This window comes from Protopterus annectens, chromosome 4.part0 (genome assembly GCF_019279795.1).
Source record: "Protopterus annectens isolate FY-2018-M chromosome 4.part0, PAN1.0, whole genome shotgun sequence".
NCBI lineage: Eukaryota > Metazoa > Chordata > Ceratodontiformes > Protopteridae > Protopterus > Protopterus annectens.
In genome coordinates, this window is record NC_056733.1 from 194,132,827 (window position 1) to 194,151,643 (window position 18,817).

At 44.8% G+C, this 18,817-nt stretch overlaps 1 protein-coding gene across 1 annotated transcript in view; it reads left to right on the forward strand.

Moving 5' to 3' along the window:
• Positions 1–18,817, forward strand: part of HGS (hepatocyte growth factor-regulated tyrosine kinase substrate) — a 2,162,662-nt gene that overhangs the window by 623,145 nt on the left and 1,520,700 nt on the right. Inside the window, exon 6 of the mRNA XM_044069724.1 lies at positions 12,114–12,166. Coding sequence (XP_043925659.1) covers positions 12,114–12,166 — 53 coding nt within the window. The remainder of the gene's footprint in view (positions 1–12,113; positions 12,167–18,817) is intronic.

Genomic DNA, 18,817 nt, shown 5'->3' on the forward strand with positions numbered 1-18,817 from the left:
GAAAATTAGCCTTATTTTCGAAGAACTGGCACTATATCACAAAAGACAAGTGGATTTTGCAAACCATAGACCAAGGTTACCGGTTCCACTTCCACACTTTACCAGTCAAAAGAGGAATGCCAAACCTGCCTCCAAATCAAAAAACAGAAGCTCTACAGCAGATAATGCAATTAACAAAGATGAGAGCTGTGGAAAGAGTACCAATAACAGAACAAGGCAAAGGATTCTACTCCAGACTATTCCTAGTTCCAAGAAAGGAAAAAGTTGGAGACCTATTCTCGACCTGTCCACCTTAAATACATACATCATTGTCCCAAAATTCAAAATGCTGACCCTACAGCAACTTCTTCCCATGCTGGGCAAGGAGTGTTGGCTGGTAACTCTAGATCTCAAGGAGGCATACCTGCACGTCCCCATTCGACCAATTTGCAGAAGATACCACAGATTTCTTGCAGGATCAGAGCACTATCAATTCTCAGCATTGCCCTTTGGCTTATCTACTGATCCCAGAGTATTCACAAAATGCCTGGCATCAGTAATCGCCCACTGCAGACTACAGGGAATCCAAATTTATCCATACCTGGATGACTGCCTGCTACAAGGGGACAACAAAAGCAAGCTGACAACAGATTTACAAAGGGTCATTTACTTGCTACAAGCACTGGGATACACAGTCAATTTACAAAAGTCAAGGCTGATACCATCCCAAACAAGGACATTCTTGGGCGCGGAATTGGACACAGTAAAACAAATGGCATTCCTAACTGCAGAAAAACAAAAAGAACTCCCCCTTTACTTCTTGGCACTAACAAGGAAGAACAAGCTAACAGCAAGAAAAGTTCTGCAGGCCTTGGGCTTCATGGCATCATGCATAATCTTGGTTCCACATGCCAGACTTCATATGAGAAAACTACAGTGGTACCTAAAGAATTTATGGTCCCAACACAGGCACAGCCTAGAAGCAGAAATTCCACTAATCCCATGCCTAAAACAGGAGTTCCTATGGTGGGCTCAAGCATGCCAGTCAAACCCAGGCCTACCCTTTCACAACTATCAAGCAAGCCAAACCATCACAACAGACGCCTCAGACCTAGGATGGTGGGCTCACATGCTGGACAAATGCGCAAGGATTGTGGACGAGGACCAGCTTCACCTGCACATCAACCTAAAAGAAATGCTGGCAGTAAAACTGGCAATCCAAAAATTCAGACCATTTCTCAAAGAAGGCCATTTGATGATAAGGACAGACAACACCACAGTCATGTGGTACATCAACAAACAGGGAGGCACTCATTCATACCCCCTATGCAGAATGACTTTGGACCTTTGGAACCTGGCTCTCAGCTACAACATCCAGTTACAGGCAATATTTGTACCGGGAAAGGAGAATACTCTAGCAGACATGTTAAGCAGAACCACCTCGGATGCCCACGAATGGATGCTACACCCGGACATCTTCAAGACCATCTCAAAGAAATGGGGAATGCCACAGATAGATCTATTTGCTTCCCCTCTCAATCACCAGCTCAAAAAATTCTGCACAAGGACATTCCACCCACTTGCATGGAAAGTGGATTCGCTCTCCTTCAGCTGGAAAGGTCTGACAGCATATGCATTCCCACCTCTTCCCTTGATACACAAGGTATTACTAAAAATCAAGGAGGAACGTCCAAGAATAACCCTGATAGCTCCAAACTGGCCAAGACAACACTGGTACCCATTGCTGAGGAGCATGTCTCGGGACAAAATGTGGTCAATACCCCTGATGCCTTTGATGTTAACTCAGAACAACTACAGCATCATGCATCCAAACCTAAAAACATTGCAACTGACTGCATGGAACATCACATAGCAGCAACTAATCCAGAACTTTCCCAAAGGGTTAAAGACATTATCCTTGAAGCCCGCAGACCTTCAACAAGAAGGAACTATGCAGGAAAATGGAAAAGGTTTGTCATTTGGAGTGCTGACAGAGGAAAAGATGTGTCGAATATAGATATTGCTAACATTCTGGAGTATTTGGCAGAGCTTCTACATACAGGCCTGTCCTATTCCTCCATCAAGATACATGCATCAGCTATTTCAGCAGAATACAGCTTTGATCCACCTGTCTTTTCACATCCTTTACTCAGGCAGTTCCTCAGAGGGATCAAGAATGTAAAACCTCCTAGGAAACCACCATTGCCAGCTTGGGATTTAAACTTTGTGCTAGAAAAGTTGACACTCGCACCTTTTGAACCAGCAGCAACAGCAGACCTACAGCATCTATCGTGGAAAACTGCTTTCCTACTGGCAATAACCTCAGCAAGGAGGGTTTCTGAACTTCAGGCCCTAATGGCAGTACAACCCTTCCTAATCTTCCACCAAGATAGAGTGTCCATGAGGACTAATCCTACATTTATGCCTAAGGTGGTATCCAGAGTGTCTTTAAACCAGGCAATCCACCTACCTACCTTCTTCCCCAACCCACAAAACAGAGGGGAAAGAACACTGCATACCTTGGATGTACATAGACAGCTACGCTACTACCTGGACAGAACAAAAAGTAACAGAAAAACTGACCAGCTTTTTGTAGCCTATGCAACAGGAAGGGAAGGAAAAGCTATTTCCAAACAGACAATCTCCAAATGGATAGGAAATTGCATACGATTCTGTTACTCCTTCCATGGAAAACCAATTCCACAGGACATAAGGCCTCATTCTACAAGGGCAACAGCCACTACCACAGCCTTCTTACGAGGAGTGGCAACCAAGGACATTATTGAGGCGGCTACTTGGACCTCCGTGCATACATTTGCCAAGCATTATAATTTACCTCTGTATTCCAGATCCCGAGCAGGGTTTGCCACTGCTGTACTGCAAGGGATCCTAACCACACCATAATCTATTTTTCCTCCTCCCCTAGTTGGCTATGGTATTCTACCCAGTTGTTATGACTGCAGATGCATCCATGAAGGACATAGTACAGTTTTGTACCTACCATAAATGTAGATGTCCGAACTGGATAGCATCTGCAGTCAGGATTACCCTCCCTCCTTCCCCTCTGTGGTACTCCTAGGGTATTTACCCTTCTAATAGCTAGCTGGTGGGGGGAGTCTCTTATGGTGTATTTGTTTGTATATATGTACATACATGCTTATTTTTTGTGTTTGCCTTCTATCTTTTTGGAAACATTGGCATTTACCCAAAATTTAGCCTTCCAAAGGGCAACTGGCATCTGGGGCAAGAAACACTGAGGAAAATGGCGTCGGCTGATGCCTTTATACCCGAAGACCAGCAGAGATGACGTCAGGTGAAGTGCGACATCAGCCGAAGCCGGACCCGGACTTTGGAATCCGGCCGACCGAAGGGCTGCCTGACGACAGGACAACCCAGTTGTTATGACTGCAGATGCTATCCAGTTCGGACATCTACATTTATGGTAGGTACAAAACTGTACTTTCCACCTCCCTGGGACCTTAGCTTTGTTTCTGAAAAACTGACTCTTCACCCTTCTACCCAGCTTCCTCAGCTTTTCTTCAGTACTGTTCCTGGAAAATTGCATTACTCCTAGCCTTAACTTCAGCCAGACGAGTGTCTGGGTTACAGGCCCTTATGGCATCTCCAATCTTTCTGGTCTTCCACAAAGACAAGGTCTCCCTGAGCACAAACCCCTCATGTATGCCTAAGGCAGTCAATGACCTATCTCTAAATCAGTCCATACACTTACATACCTTCCCCCTCCCCCCCCCCCAAAAAAAAAAAAAAAAACTCTAGTGAGAGGATCCTCCTTACCTTAGATGTCCACAGGCAACTTACATTTTATTTGGATAAGACCAAGGCTGTTAGAAAGTCAGATTAGCTTTTTGTTCCTTACCACCCCAGGGGTCTGGGGCAGGCTGTGACCAAGTAGACTATTTTCTCTTGGATGTCCAAGACTATTTTCTTCTGTTACACTCACCATGGTAAGACTGCCCATTCCCCTGTTAGAGCTCATTCCACAAGGGCTATTGCCTCATCTGGGGCCTTTTCAAGGGATTGGGCACCTTAACTCAATTCTTGAAGCAGCTACATAGACCTCTGTCCATACCTTCACCAAACACTGTTAATAAGATGTAATTTCTAAATCTAAAGCAGGGTTTGCATGAGCCATACTTCAGGGCTTCCTGGAAAGATCCTCAGCTGCTCCCTCCTCCCTTACCTCATGAGCTTTGGTATTCTCATCATGTTGTGAAAACTGCAACAGATGGATACAAGAACATAGAACAGTTGTGTAAAATCTTACCATAACGATAGATGTCCTGGTCTTCTTTGTTGCAGTATTTTTATTCCTCCCTCCTTCTCCCTGGCCTTGCTTCTTCTTGGATCATTTTTACCCTTCTTCCTTAGGCTGGCATTCCTCCTGGGGCACTCAGATACAAGGATGGTGCCACACATGTCACTTTTATGGCCGACGTCCGATCGCAGCCTATATGCAATGTATCACACACTCTTCTCCCTGGCCTTGCTTCTTCTTGGATCATTTTTACCCTTCTTCCTTAGGCTGGCATTCCTCCTGGGGCACTCAGATACAAGGATGGTGCCACACATATGTCACTTTTATGGCCGACGTCCGATCGCAGCCTATATGCAATGTATCACACACTCTAAAGTAGTAAAGTCTTTTGTGTACTGGCTGACATCAGGTCACCTATGGTGGGAACTCCCTCATGCTATGAATACTGTAACACAGAAGACAACGTCTATCATTATGTTAAGATTTTACACAACTATTCTTTCTTTCACCTGCTGTTCCATGTTGCTTTTGATTTTTCTTTGTGTAGTGGGATGGATCTTGTGTCTAGGCCCAGTAAGTTGTCTTTATTTTTTGCTTGGATCCATACTGCAGTATCCAGGAGTGCAATAGTTTGCCATAGACCTATCCTAAAAACTATACAAAGTAGACAACCTTCCTACAAGTACCATTTCTGTTAGAACAGGCTCAAGGCCTTCACGTCCACTGTAACATCTGCAGGTTCATCTTTAACTTCTGATATTCCTCTAAAGAAAAAAATAAATAAATAAAAGGCAGAATGGGAAACTGGAGAATGCAGTCCAAGTATCCAACATACCCTGGTTAGTCGAGAGACTGCTGGTTTCAGTGAGTTTCTTTTGTAGCCCTTGAACTGAACACCTACTAGCCTGCAGGCTTTTAGCTGTGCCTCTTTGGAGGCCTCATTACCTGGAATCATTGGCCACGTGGGGCAGAAGCCTGTTTTATTGTACCAAAAGAAGTCAGTGGGACACTCACATGTTCGTGTTTCACTGTTGCAGTCATGACTGTAGGGTTCTCCCCTGCCGGCAGGCAGTCCTCGGTCGGCCAGAATCCCAAAGTCTGGGTCCGGCGTCGGCTGTTCAGCCATGCTCCCAGACGTCAGAGCGCCAGGAGTACAAAGCTGACAGCTGACGCCATGTTCTCCAGTCTTTCTTGCCGTGCGGTGATAGCAGTTAGCATTTGCCGGTCGGCAGACTCCTGACAATTTTTGCTCAGATTTAGTAGGAATTGGCCTTCAAAAAATTGGTCCTTTCCCAATTCAGACAGGCCTCAGAGGGGTAGATACAGGCGCTCCCGAGGAAGGCCTCAAACGCAAGCCTCTTATAGACCAAGACAGTGGACTGCTTCCACCCCTAGAGGAGGAGAGGACAGGTCGCAAGCTCATAGAAAACCGGCTCAATGACTCCCTCTGTTGGGCTGCAGGAACTTCTTGCCTGGAAGCCCCTCTTGGAGGAAAACTTTCTCTTTTTCACCTAAATTGGACTCGTATAACCCAAGACAAGTGGGTTCTGGATGTGATTTCAAGAGATTACAAATTCCACTTTCATACCCTCCCAAGACCCAAGCGGATGGCCGGATCTTCCAAAACATCAATGGTTAGAGGCCTTAAACCAGGTGGAGGCTCTCTTGGCTATGAAAGCCATAGAACTCGTTCCACATTCAGAAAAGGGACAAGGTTTTTACTCAAGGCTCTTTCTAGTCCCCAGAAAGCAAAATTCATGGAGACCCATTCTGGATCTGTCAGTCTTGAACACTTTTCTCGAGATACCAAGATTCAAGATGCTTACTCTCCAGCAGCTTCTTCCAATGCTGACCAAAAATGCATGGGTGGTAACTTTGGATTTAAAGGAGGCATATTTACACATTCCCATCAGGCAGGAATGCAGAAAATACCTCAGGTTCAGGGCCGGATCGAGCCATTATCAATTCTCTGTGCTGCCCTTTGGATTGTCTACTGCGCCCAGGTCTTCACCAAATGCCTGGCTCCAGTAGTAGCTTATTGCAGACTCAAGGGAATTCAAATTTACCCTTATCTGGACGATTGTCTAATTCAGGCAGACAGCATCTAGAATTTGTTCAGAACCTTCTCAAGTTCTTGGGATTCTCTGTAAACATAAAAAGTCAAATTTGACACCCTCACAACAGATAACTTTTCTGGGTGCTCTTCTAAACACCAAAACCCAGATGGCATTTCTGACATCCGAAAAACAATTACAGCTGGCTTCAACTTTCAAAACCTTGGCAACTTTAACTCAGATTTCTGCAAGGAAATTCCTGCAGGCTTTGGGTTACATGGCCTCCTGCATCCTTCTCGTACCATATGCAAGACTACATATGAGGAAAATTCAGTGGTACCTAAAAAGTGTATGGTCTCAGCATTGCCACAGTTTAGACATACAGATCACCGTCCTGCCTCGTCTCCAAAAGGAATTCCTTTGGTGGTCAAAGGCATGTACTCTAAACATGGGAAAACCCTTCAGTCTGCCTCCAGCCACTCAGATACTAACCACAGACGCTTCAGATTATGCATGGGGAGCCCACTTTCAGGGCAACTGTCTGCAGGGCCTTTGGACAAAGGATCAGAAGCTCCTGCATATCAATTTAAAGGAAATGTTAGCTATACAGAACGCTCTATTGGCCTTCAGGAATCTTCTACAACCAGGACAGCTACCAATACGAACAGACAACACCACAGTCATGTGGTACATAAACAAGCAAGGGGGATCTCATTCCTATCCTCTTTGCAGACTAGCCATAAATCTATGGAACACAGCTCTAGCTTGCAAACTGGACCTTCAAGCTCAATTTCTACCAGGGAAGCAAAACTTCCTGGCAGACAGTCTGAGAAGAAACCTGTCGGATCCACACGAATGGATGCTGGACACCAAAATATTCAGGATGATTACAGCAGTCTGGGGATGTCCTCACATAGACCTCTTTGCATCCCACCTCAATCATCAACTACAGATTTTTTGCACCAGGATCTTCCACGAGCTAGCTTGGAAAGTGGATGCACTATCATTCAGTTGGAGAAACCTCTCTGGGTATGCCTTCCCGCCTCTTCCTCTTCTTCCACGGGTGTTATTAAAGATCAAACAGGACAAGCCCAAGATGATAATTTTGCTGGCCCCAAATTGGCCTCGACAATTTTGGTACCCAACTCTGAAAAACCTTTGTCTGGAGCCCCCTTGGATATTACCACAGACTCCAAACCTTCTGTCCCAGCACCAGGGTCAGGTTCTGCACTCCCATATCAAAACTCTCAGCCTGGTGGCCTGGTTAATCCATGGTCTTTGATTCATTCTCTCCTACCCAAGCAGGTTATGGATGTCGTTTTAGAAGCCAGACATCCCAGCACTAGAAAATCTTATGCAGGAAAATGGAAAAGATTTTGCTCCTGGATGCATGCTCAGGATTCAGATCCTCTTATTCCTAACATTCCTCTGATTTTACTTTACCTGACAGACCTCTTGCATAAGGGTCTCTCTTTCTCTTCCATAAAGATCCATGCTTCTGCTATTTCTGCTCATTATAATAGACCCTCCTATCTTTTCCCATCAGCTCATGAGACAGTTTCTCAGAGGAGCTAAGAACTTAAGGCCCCCTAGATCTCCTCCCATTCCTGCTTGGGATCTCAACTATGTTTTGGAAAAACTCACCTTACCTCCTTTTGAGCCTGCTGCCACTTCTGACATCAAGTTTTTATCTTGGAAGACGGCCATTCTGTTAGCTCTGACTTCTGCCAGGAGAGTTTCGGAGTTGCAAGCCCTCATGGCTGTAGAACCCTATATTATTTTTCATCAAGACAGGGTGTCTTTAAGGACTAATCCTACTTTCATGCCTAATATGGTTTCCAAAGTGGCTTTAAATCAAACTATTCACTTGCCAACTTTTTTTCCCAGTCCTCAAAATAAGGGGGAAAGGATCTTGCATTCCTTTGATGTACACAGACAACTACGTTTTTACCTGGACAGAACCAAGGACATAAGGAAATCAGAGCAACTGTTTGTTTCTTATGCTTAAACTTCCCAAGGTAAAGCCATTTCAAAACAGACCATTTCCAAATGGATTGCTCATGGAATCAGATTTTGTTATTCACACCATGGAAAGCAAATCCCAGGAAGTATAAGGACTCACTCTATCAGAGCTGCTGCCACTTTAGCTGCATTCCTCAGGGGAGTTCCTACCAAAGACATTTTGGAAGCTGCAACTTGGAGTTCAGTGCATACTTTTTCCAAGCACTACAGTCTACCTCTCTACTCTAAGTCTAGGGCAGGCTTTGCTTCTGCTGTCTTGCAGGGCCTTTTAGCCGCCCCCTCTTCTTTATGACCACCTCCCTTTTATTCTGCTTTGGGATTCAACCCTACAGTCATGACTGCAACAGTGAAACACGATGAACATAGTACAGTTGTGTACACTTACCATAAATGTAGATGTTAGAGTGTCTTCACTGTTGCAGTCTGGGTTTCCCTCCCTCCTGTCCCCTCTTATTTTTTTCTTTTGTGTGGTTCCCTTCTTCACCCTTCTTTTGAGGTGTATTTGCAAGGGGTATGGGATCTTACTCAATTTGGAGCACCTGACATCTGGGGCAAGAAAAACTGGAGAACATGGCGTCGGCTGTCAGCTTTGTACTCCTGGTGCTCTGACGTCTGGGAGCATGGCTGAACAGCCGACGCCGGACCCAGACTTTGGGATTCTGGCTGACCGAGGACTGCCTGCCGGCAGGGGAGAACCCTACAGTCATGACTGCAACAGTGAAGACACTCGAACATCTACATTTATGGTAAGTGGACACAACTGTACTTTTTCTGGTATTAGTAGATGTTGCTGGGCATTTTCCAGTTCCCCAGGATCTCCTAGAATAGTGGTGCACTTTGACCCATAGGTTCCTGAAAGATCTGTAAAGCCTGCAGCCAAGAACTGAATCCTTTGTCTAGTGTTTTCTGGCTAGAGTTGCCTCTGCTAAAAGGAAGAGGGATTAGTCTCCTCCCTGGGAAGAGGACTCCCAAGAAAGTGGTGCTGTCAGATGTTTTCTCCTGTATGCTATGATGCAGCCACAGAGGACATCTTTTTTTTTCTGATTCACCCACAGAAGAGTTATTGTTTGGAAAAAACCTCACCGGGATGAAGGATTACTTCAGATGGAAAGGGAAGGAGGCACCAGAGGCACAAAAAAACAGTACATTCATATGCTAAGCCTGGATGGCTCCCAAGTCATTCATCCTGTTTTGGGAGCCCTTGATGTTTTTGTGGCAGCCTCCCACAAACCTGGTTTTTATCTCCATGCTCTTAAGACACCTGACAGGTTCTACGGGGTGCAACAGCTCCACGACTACCTATACTAAAACTTTGGCAGATCCAGCAGTGGGGTCTATGGAAATAGAAAAAGATATAAATTGGACTCTGCTCCTGCTCCTAGCACACTCCCAAATGGCAAAGAATGTAAGGCTTTGGAAAGATTTGAGATGATTTATATGGCTGCCCCTGGCCTTCAGGGCCATTACTTGTCAGACACATGACTCAAGTTTCAGATGGCCCTCCTGGACCACAAAGAAGAAAAAAATAAGGGAAATGTTTATTTTGCCCTCAGGCCATCACTTCAAGCTCTCACAGTCAGTCAGGTAGAAAAAACACTTGTGTGAATATGATGCAGAGGATACAGCATCAAGGGCAGTAGCCTATGGCTCCATGATCAGGAGACATGCCCAGTTGGAGTTTTAACCCCTGACAGAGGATGTCAGAACAGAGCACCTTATTGGTTCAATAGATGAGGAGCTACTCTTTGAGAGACCTCACCACCAGAGACGTTTTTTAGCAGAAAGGGGTAAGGCCATTCTTTTTCACCATTCCCCTTGCAACAGTATAATAAGAGCTACCCTTCAAAACCAGGGTCCTACTAGCATAGACAGGAAAAGTTAAGTTGGTGAAAGGTAAAAATGGCTAATATAAAAAGAAATGGCAGTGAGACGAGGGAAAATTTTAGAAGAAGGCCACGCCCCACCAACGGAACCACAGTGACTACACAGTTTTGTCCAACTCTTCCCCCAAACCTTGCCCCACCAGCAGCCTTGGAAGAAGACCATTTTAATGTTTCCTAGATTGGGGGACACTTTTTATATAAAAAAAAAAAAAAAAAAAAGTGTCCTCCAAATCATTACAAAAAGGTTATGAGCTCCAGTGTGCAAAAGTACCCCATATGACAAGGCTACCACCAGTACCAAAAGATCAAAAATAAGTAATCTTTAGCCATCCACATAAAACTCCTGGCAGAAGGATTAATAGAACCACTTCTTCCCAGGGAACACAACAGAGGGTTTACTCCTGAAAGTATTGGTTCCCAGAAGGGAAAGATGCTTTACATTTCTAAAATTCCCAAATTGCAAGACGCTTCTTCAGATTTAAAGACAGGTGAGTTGCCTTATCAATTTACTTTATTGCCATTTGATTTGGTTATGACCCTGATGGTATTTCTACCATGCTTGGCTCAGTTATTGTTTTTTTTTTTTTTTTTTTTGTAGTACCAATGACATTCACATTTTCACTTACTTGGATAAGTGTATCATCCAGATACCATCATGTGTGGTGGAGAACAGGGCTCTTTCACAAATCATGTACCTTTTTCAAAAACCTGGGTTTCTCACACAACCTCCAGAGACCAGCATCCTTTCTCAGAGAGTGAGCTTTTTCCTTGGTTCTTTATTAAGATGCTAATCTTAGAGAGCCTTCCTTCAGCTAGACAAAGTGGCAAGCTTACAAGAGTATTTCTTACAGCTAGAACAGCAGAAGGAAATTACAGCCAGTGTGTGTCTCAGAGCTCTAAGATGCATGGCATCCACTATCCTGATGATACCCTCAATTAGGGTACATACGAGGAACTTTAAATATAGTATAGCTCAGGTCCAGCTGGAAATCATCACTGTCAGTGGAGAACTGATACCCATTCTACCATTTGTTTCCAAGGCAGTGGAGTTGTGGGATAGGCAGAGCACATTGATTGTGGGGGTCCCATTCACTCAATGTGCCTGACCAGACCATTGTAACAGATATTTCAGACCAGGCTTTTAGAGATTTACAAAAGATCTCAAAGTGCAGAGAGTGTGGAATATTGTTCAAAAGAAGTACTGTGATTAAAAAAAAGTGATGGCATTGATTCAGGCCATTAAAGTATTCAACCAAATATGGACAGAGGATGCCCTTCTAGTAGTGACACACAACACAACACTGATGGCTGTATGTCAACAAGTGGGGTTGGACCAGATCCTACATCCTTTTCAAGTTAGTAGTGAGTGCTCAATCTGATTTTAACAGCACAGGTTGCCCCCCTGTATTTTCAAGGGGTTTTATTCTTTCCTGGACAAGAAAGCCCTCAGATGACTTAGACAGTTGCCAGTTTTATACTTGGACCATTCAAGCATTCCAGGTGGACGGGGAAGGATTCTGAGCTTGAGAAGTTGGACTGGACATACAGATGTACTTGCAGCCAAGTCCCAGTAGTCAAGACTGATGCAACAGGAAACTATAAAAAGATCTATGATGGTAAGTCCGTAAAGTATTGTATTTTCTGTGTTACCTTCAGGTACTGTAGTTTCATTTGTTGACCCTGTCCATTAAATACCTGTTCCTTGTGGCGTAGCCCCATTCACCCTGTTATCAAATAGAAAGTTAATTTATTGGTTTACTGTTTTTAGTAGGTATAATTCACTATGTTTAAAATAATGCATTGATTAATGCTGGTTTACATCGTCCGTAATCTGTATGTCTCACACAGAACGCAAACCAACACTATTTTTTGTTCTGAGTTTTCTTCTTCTTCTTTTAGGTCATGTGTTCCCAGAATTCAAAGAGAGTGATGCTATGTTTTCAGCTGAAAGGGTAAGCATGTGACAGGTGATGCAGATAACTGGATGGATAAACTGATTTTATTTATACTTACAAGTCTGATAATGGGGAATGTCCACTCTGATAGCTCATGTTTTCATTGGAGACCCGAGTAGAAGTCTGTATAAAAAGTAATCCAATACTGGTATAGAGTAGGGAATAGATATGGAATAACAATGGATAAGATATGCAGAATTATGCTGAGGAATGAAACTGCATTTTAACAACCATGATAAATTTTCTGTATTTATGAGGTATTTGCTGATGTTTCTGGGAATATTTGTAAGATGGCGTGACTGTTATCTTACAAGAAGTTGTACGTTGGCTATTGGAAGTAATGGTAGATGAGAACATCTCTCTGCTCGGCAAAGATTGGTTGCCACCATGTGTCAGTCCATAAATTCAATAATTGTAAAGTACAGTTGTATGCACTTACCATAAATGTAGATGTTCGAGTGTATTCACTGTTGCAGTCATCACACTTGGGTTATCTGCCAGTAGGTTGCCCACAGTCAGCCCGAATACCAGAGACTTAGTATTTCTGCGTCGGTTGCTGTCGCTCCAGGATTGACGTCAAATCGTCAGGGATATAAAAACAGGCAGCCAATACCATTACATCAGTTTTTCTTGCCCCAAATGTCAGGAGCCCCTCAAATAGGGAGCTAAGTTATGGTAGGAAAAACACCACCAGTAAAAAGTAAATACCAATAGCCCTGTAAATGGTGAGTAATATACATAAAGAGGAGAGAGAGACAAAGGGGCTGGAGGGTGGGAAACCAGGGCTGCAACAGTGAATACACTCAAACATCTACATTTATGGTATGTGTACACAACGGTACTATACTATGTTCTTCGTGTTTCACTGTTGCAGTCTATCACACTTGGGTTGATTACCAAAGATGAAGAAAAGGTGGAGGCAGTCAAGAAGAGTTGGGGCTGGATAGTATGGCCGCAGGACTGATGTTGCAAAACCTGCCCTAGATTTGGAAAAGATAGGCAGGTGGTAATGCTTGATGAAGGTGTGTACAGAACTCCAGGTAGCAGCTCCCAGAATGTCCCTGGTAGGGACTCCCCTGAGAAATGCTGTAAAGGTAAAGGTTGCCCTAGTGGAATGTGTTCTGACCCCCTGATGGGTTGGTTTCCCACAGTGCCTGTAGCAGAAATGGATACAGTGTGCTATCCATTTGGAAATTGCTTGTTTTGAAATGGCTTTGCCCCCTGCCCCTAGTGCAAGACGTAGTAGTAACTGGTCAGATTTCCTGAAGGGTTTCGTCCTAGCAAGGTAGAATCTGAGCGGTCTGTGCACATCCAAGGAGTGCAGGATCCTTTCCCCTGTATTTTGTGGATTAGGGAAGAAGGTTGGTTGAGAGCCACACTGGACACCACTTTAGGCATAAAGGAAGGGTGAGTCCTGAGGGAGACCCTGTCAGCATGAAAAATAATGAAGGGTTCTACAGCCATGAGTGCTTGTAGCTCAGACACTCTTCTTGCTGAAGTGATGGCCAGAAGCAAGGCAGTTTTCCAAGAGGAATTTTAACTCTGCTGACGCTGCAGGCTCAAAGTGTGTATGGGGGGGGGGGGGTAGCTTGAGCTTTTCCAGTACAAAGTTAAGGTGCCAAGCAGGGGGTGGGTGCTCTCCTTGGTGGTCTTAAGTGGTTTGCTCTTCTCAGGAACTGTTTGATGAGAGGGTGAGAGAAGAGAGGTGACTAAGTCCTGTAATGAGCCGAGGTGGCAGAGGCATGGATCTTAATAGAGGAGAAGGAGTGGCCTCTGTGGAGTAGATCTGCTAGGTAATCCAGGATTACAGGTAAGGAGGGCAGTGCTGTGTCCTCTCCTTTAGATTGAATCCAGGAACAATACCTTTTCCACTTATCAACATAGTCATTCCTTGTACTGGGTCTTCTGGCTTCAAGAATGACGTCCAGCACCTGCTTGCTTAGGCTGGTCACTGGGGGAGAATTCAAGTAATAAGCCAGGCTCGCAAGATTCAGGGTTTGCAGTTGCGGATACAAGATCCTGTCTCCCCTGCTGAGTGAGGAGGGTTAGGATCTGTTGTAGGTGCCAGGGTGGCACCAGTGACAGGCTGCGCAGTAGTGGGTACCAGTGCTGGCATGGCCAGTCCAGGCCAATCAGGATTGCCCTTGGTCTGTCCTGTCTTATCTTGAGTAATATTCTTGAGAGAATAGGCAGAGGGGGAAATTCATAGTTTGGGAGTTTTTCCCACTGGAAGGATAGGGCATCTGCTTTCCAGGCCCTGTTGTGAGGTGTCCTGGTGCAGAATTTGCTGAGGTGGTGATTGCAGGGGGGGGGGGGGGTGGCAAAGAGGTCCACCTCTGAGGTCCCCCATTTCTGGATTAGAAGGCTGAAGGTGCTGGGTTCTAATTGCCACTCATGTTGGTCTTAGGAGATTTCTGCTTAAGTTGTATGCCAGAGAGTTTTGTTTACTTGGCAGGAATTGAGCTTGCAGATGAATATGCATGTCCAAGGCCGTGTTCCACAGGGCCATGGCTAGCCTGCAGAGTGGGTTCCCCCCTGCTTGTTGATGTACCACATAATTGTGGTGGTGTCCGTTTTTATTAGCAGGGGTCCTGGTGAGAGCAGGGATCTGAAAGCTGTCAGAGCATGCTGAACAGCTAGCATCTCTTTCTGGTTGATGTGCAGATGAATTTGACTTGGGCTCCAGTGGCCCTGAATGCACTTGTCGTCCAGGTGTGCCCTCCAGGCATAGTCTGATGCATCTGTGGTTAGAGTCTGGGTGGCGTGGGGTTGAGTAAAGGGCAGTCCCTTGTTGTGGTTGCATGCTGCTGCCCACCAAAGAAACTCCTTAGACAAGGTATGATAGGTATGATGGTTTCCAGGTCCTGAGAATGTTGGGACCAAAGACTTTTCATGTACCATTGAGGTTTCCTCATATGCAGTCTGGTATATGGAATTAGTAGAATGCAGGAGGCCATGAACCCTAAGGCCTGCAGTATTTTTCTTGCAGATAGCTGGGTTCTGGTGGCCATTTGAGAGAAGTAGCCCGTCAGGTAGGCTTGTTTTTCTGGAGTAAGGAATGCCATCTGGGATGCTGTGTCGAAGCTTGCTCCCAGGAATACAGTCTTTTGACTGGGGACTAGTTTTGATTTCTTTTCGTTGATCGTATACTCCGGGGAGGCTAGAAGGTTCTTTACAAATGTCAGGTGCTGCAACAGCTTTTCCTGACTGCCTGAATCAGGCAATCGTCCAAGTATGGGTAAATTTGAATCTTTCTGTGTATGCAATAGGCAATGGCTGGAGCCAGGCATTTTGTGAATACTCTGGGAGCAGTGGATAAGCCAAAAGGAAGTGCATAGAACTGATAATGCATAGATGCTGCCCTGAAACGTAGGCATTTCCTGCATGAGTCCCTGATAGGGATGTGCAGATAAGCTTCTTTTAGGTCTAGGGTGGCTAACCAGGCATTGTTTGACTGCATAGGAAGGAGCTGCTGAAGGGTGAGCAATTTTGAATTTTGGTACCACCAGGAAGGTGTTTAGAATGGAAAGATCTAGGATTGGGTGCCAAGTGCCATTTTTTCTGGGTACCAGGAAAAGTCTGGAATAAAATTCTTGACCTATTTGTTCTGCAGGAACAGGTTGAACTGCCTTTATGGAGCGCAGGGATTGAACTTGGTTTTGTGCTTCTGCCCACTGGTTTGGATGAAGGTCTCGGAACCCTTTTGGGGTTGGCAGTGAGTGGAAGTAATATGTTTACCCCTGGGATACAATGTTTTTTGATGGAGGCCCAGTTTTTTAAATGATGGGCAAATTTTCCTCCTAGGGCACAGGCAGTTTGGCAGAGGTGAGGAGTGGAGATGAGAAGTCATTGTGAATTCTTTCCATAAGGGGGTGGCTTAGCACTCGGTGTTTTAGAAGTCGAGGCACTCCATTGCTTAGATCTCTGCATAGCCGGAGACTGTAATTTGGGGGTCTGTTTCCCCTGGGTCTAGTTTGAGATGGCCTTGAGGGGGCTGGAAAGGACCAATGTTTCAAGGGGCAATGCCTACTGAATCTAGGAGGCTGCACTTGCAAGAAATCTTTGACTGTCTGCATAGATTTATCTTTTTCTTCCATCTTTTAGTGCCCTAATGGCGAGAGTTGCAGAGGTGTATACTTTTTTATCCCATCTGTCTAAAGCTCAGGAATCCCTGTCCGAAAGGGTGGGATTCTTAGCTGTCGTTGCTTTTATACCTTTAGGCCCCTGGGAAATGACCTCTAGGTCACCAGTAGGATTTTTGAAAAGAAATTTGTGAGAGTCCGGGACTCTGTAGTACCTGTCTGGTTTCCTTGGTGCAGGTGGTAAAGTATCAGGAGTTAGACTGGATTCCATAAAGACATATCCACAACATCCAGAACTGGAGGGATTGCTAAAGGTCTATGTTGTGGCAAATCTAAAAATTCTTTGAGTTTCTTTTTGGACTCAGTATAGTCTTTGCATTCCCAGTGGAAATGCTCTCTTAAAGTATGTAGGGTTTCACCAAAAGAAAAATACTCTGGAGGGGAAGCAGAGGGAATGGATTCCTCTGCATCTGAATCCTCATAAGCAGATAAAAGCATGTCTTCATATTCAGAAACCTCAGAGTCGTCGGACTCTTGGTCTGTTAAAGCTGCTGAGGACAGATCTCTTTTTCTTTTAGCAGGGGAAGGCTGGCTTTGCCTAATCAGCATAATCAGATCTACTGCCATTTTAAGCATTTGATGTTGTGGCAAGGAAGCAGGTGCTTGAGTTTGGGTTGTAGGTTTTTTTAGGCGTAGCTCATACTCTTGGCCTTAGAAACTTTGTAGTTTCAGACAGAACGGAAGACGCAAAATAAGTCATTAGTTTGAGTCGAATATCGGTAGTGTGAAGATCTTCCTCGGATGCCGGTGCCTGCACAACAGCTCCAGACCCATCTAAGGTAGAGACATCCACAGGTTCCGTAGTCAGAGTCTCGCAGCCTACCGGACTCTGAACGGGTCTCAGTAGCAGCCTGGGAATCCATTGAAGCAGGCATTGGGGGCTGCGAAAGCACCTCACTGAGTACCTGCAAATTGGCGACTAGCTTAACGGATGTGTTGTTGGCAGTTCTGAACCTGTATGGTCTGTCTCTCTCTACTTTTTTTCAGAAGATTGGTAGTCTGATGTCTTACCGCAGCCATTTTGAAATATGGAGATCGAGAGCAAAAGTATTTAGCGAAATAAGGGCCCGATGACGAATAGTTTGGGTGTTGAAAAAAGCACAAAACCAATAAAGTATGTTGTGGTCTAGGCCTAAACAGGTGACGCAATAAGAATGGAAATCTCGGTGTGGTGTTTGCTTTTTACAGGCGAGACAATTGTTAACTTTTTTTTAACATCGGTTAGAGCAAGAAAAAAGGATCCCCAGTGGGGGGTACATAGCTTTAGAAGACTTCAGGGTGATTGAATTTGGAAACAAAAACTCAGGTGCTGGCCGGCACTCGTCCGAACTGCTTCTGCTTCGGGCTCCTCTGCAAGAAAGACTGATATAATGGCATCAGCTGCCTGTTTTTATACCCCTGATGACCTGTCATCAGTCCTGGAGCGACAGCAACCGACGCAGAAATACTAAGTCTCTGGTATTCGGGCCAACTGAGGGCTACCTGCAGGCAGATAACCCAAGTGTGATGACTGCAACAGTGAAACACAAAGAACATCTGCTTAACTCAAATATTACAGTAGTTTATCTAGCATAGTTTTCATTTTATAAAAGAGTAACGTTTTTGATTACCAATTTGCTGTGGAGGAAGTGGAATGTCTAGCAGAAAATGAGCAGTTTAGTGGTGGAGTAAGTTGGGTGACCATGCTGCTGCTTTATCCTTCACTAAAGATCCAGGAAAATAATATATGTAAATGTTCCAGAGGTGGCAGATAGTCTAAAAATGCTAGGAACTGACTGATAGAACTTGACTGAGTTGTTCATATCTTATATGAAATGCAAGGAAGTTATTTCAAGTGGAGAATGTAGAGATGCTCTTCATGTTTTACAGTTGCAGTCCTGACTTGTGGGATTTCCTGCGTGAAAGCCCTTGCCAGCCTGACTAACAGAGTAAAAATTTCCCTCCTCCCAAGGCTGGTGGATGCCCTACCTTGATGTTAGTATGCTTGGGTATAAAGGGAGCCAGCTGCCACCAAGACATCAGTCTTTCTTGCTGTTGGGACCCGAAACAGTGTTTCAGTTGAAGCTATTTGTAAGAAGGGATGTTGTCGTGTTTCACTGTTGCAGTCATCACATTTGGGTTATCTGCCTGCAGGTAGCCCTCAGCCGGCCTGAATACCAGAGTCTTGGATTCCTGCGTCGGATGCTGTCTCTTCTTTCATGACGTCAGGGGTATAAAACATGCAGCAGACGCCATTGCATCAGTCTTTTTTGCCGGGCGCTGCCCAGAGCAGAAGCAGTTCGCAGGACCCGGTCTGCCAACTCCTGAAATTTTCATTTTCGAGTTTCAGAACTGAAGTCTTCAAAAAAGCTAAGTACCCCATTGGGGATCCTTTTTCTTGCTCTTAACTGATGTCAGTAAAAGTTAACAATTGTCTTACCTGTGGAAAGCAAATACCTCAAAGATTTTCATTTGTACTGCATTCCTTGCTTAGGCCCAGACCACGACGTCCCGCACTGTTGGTTTT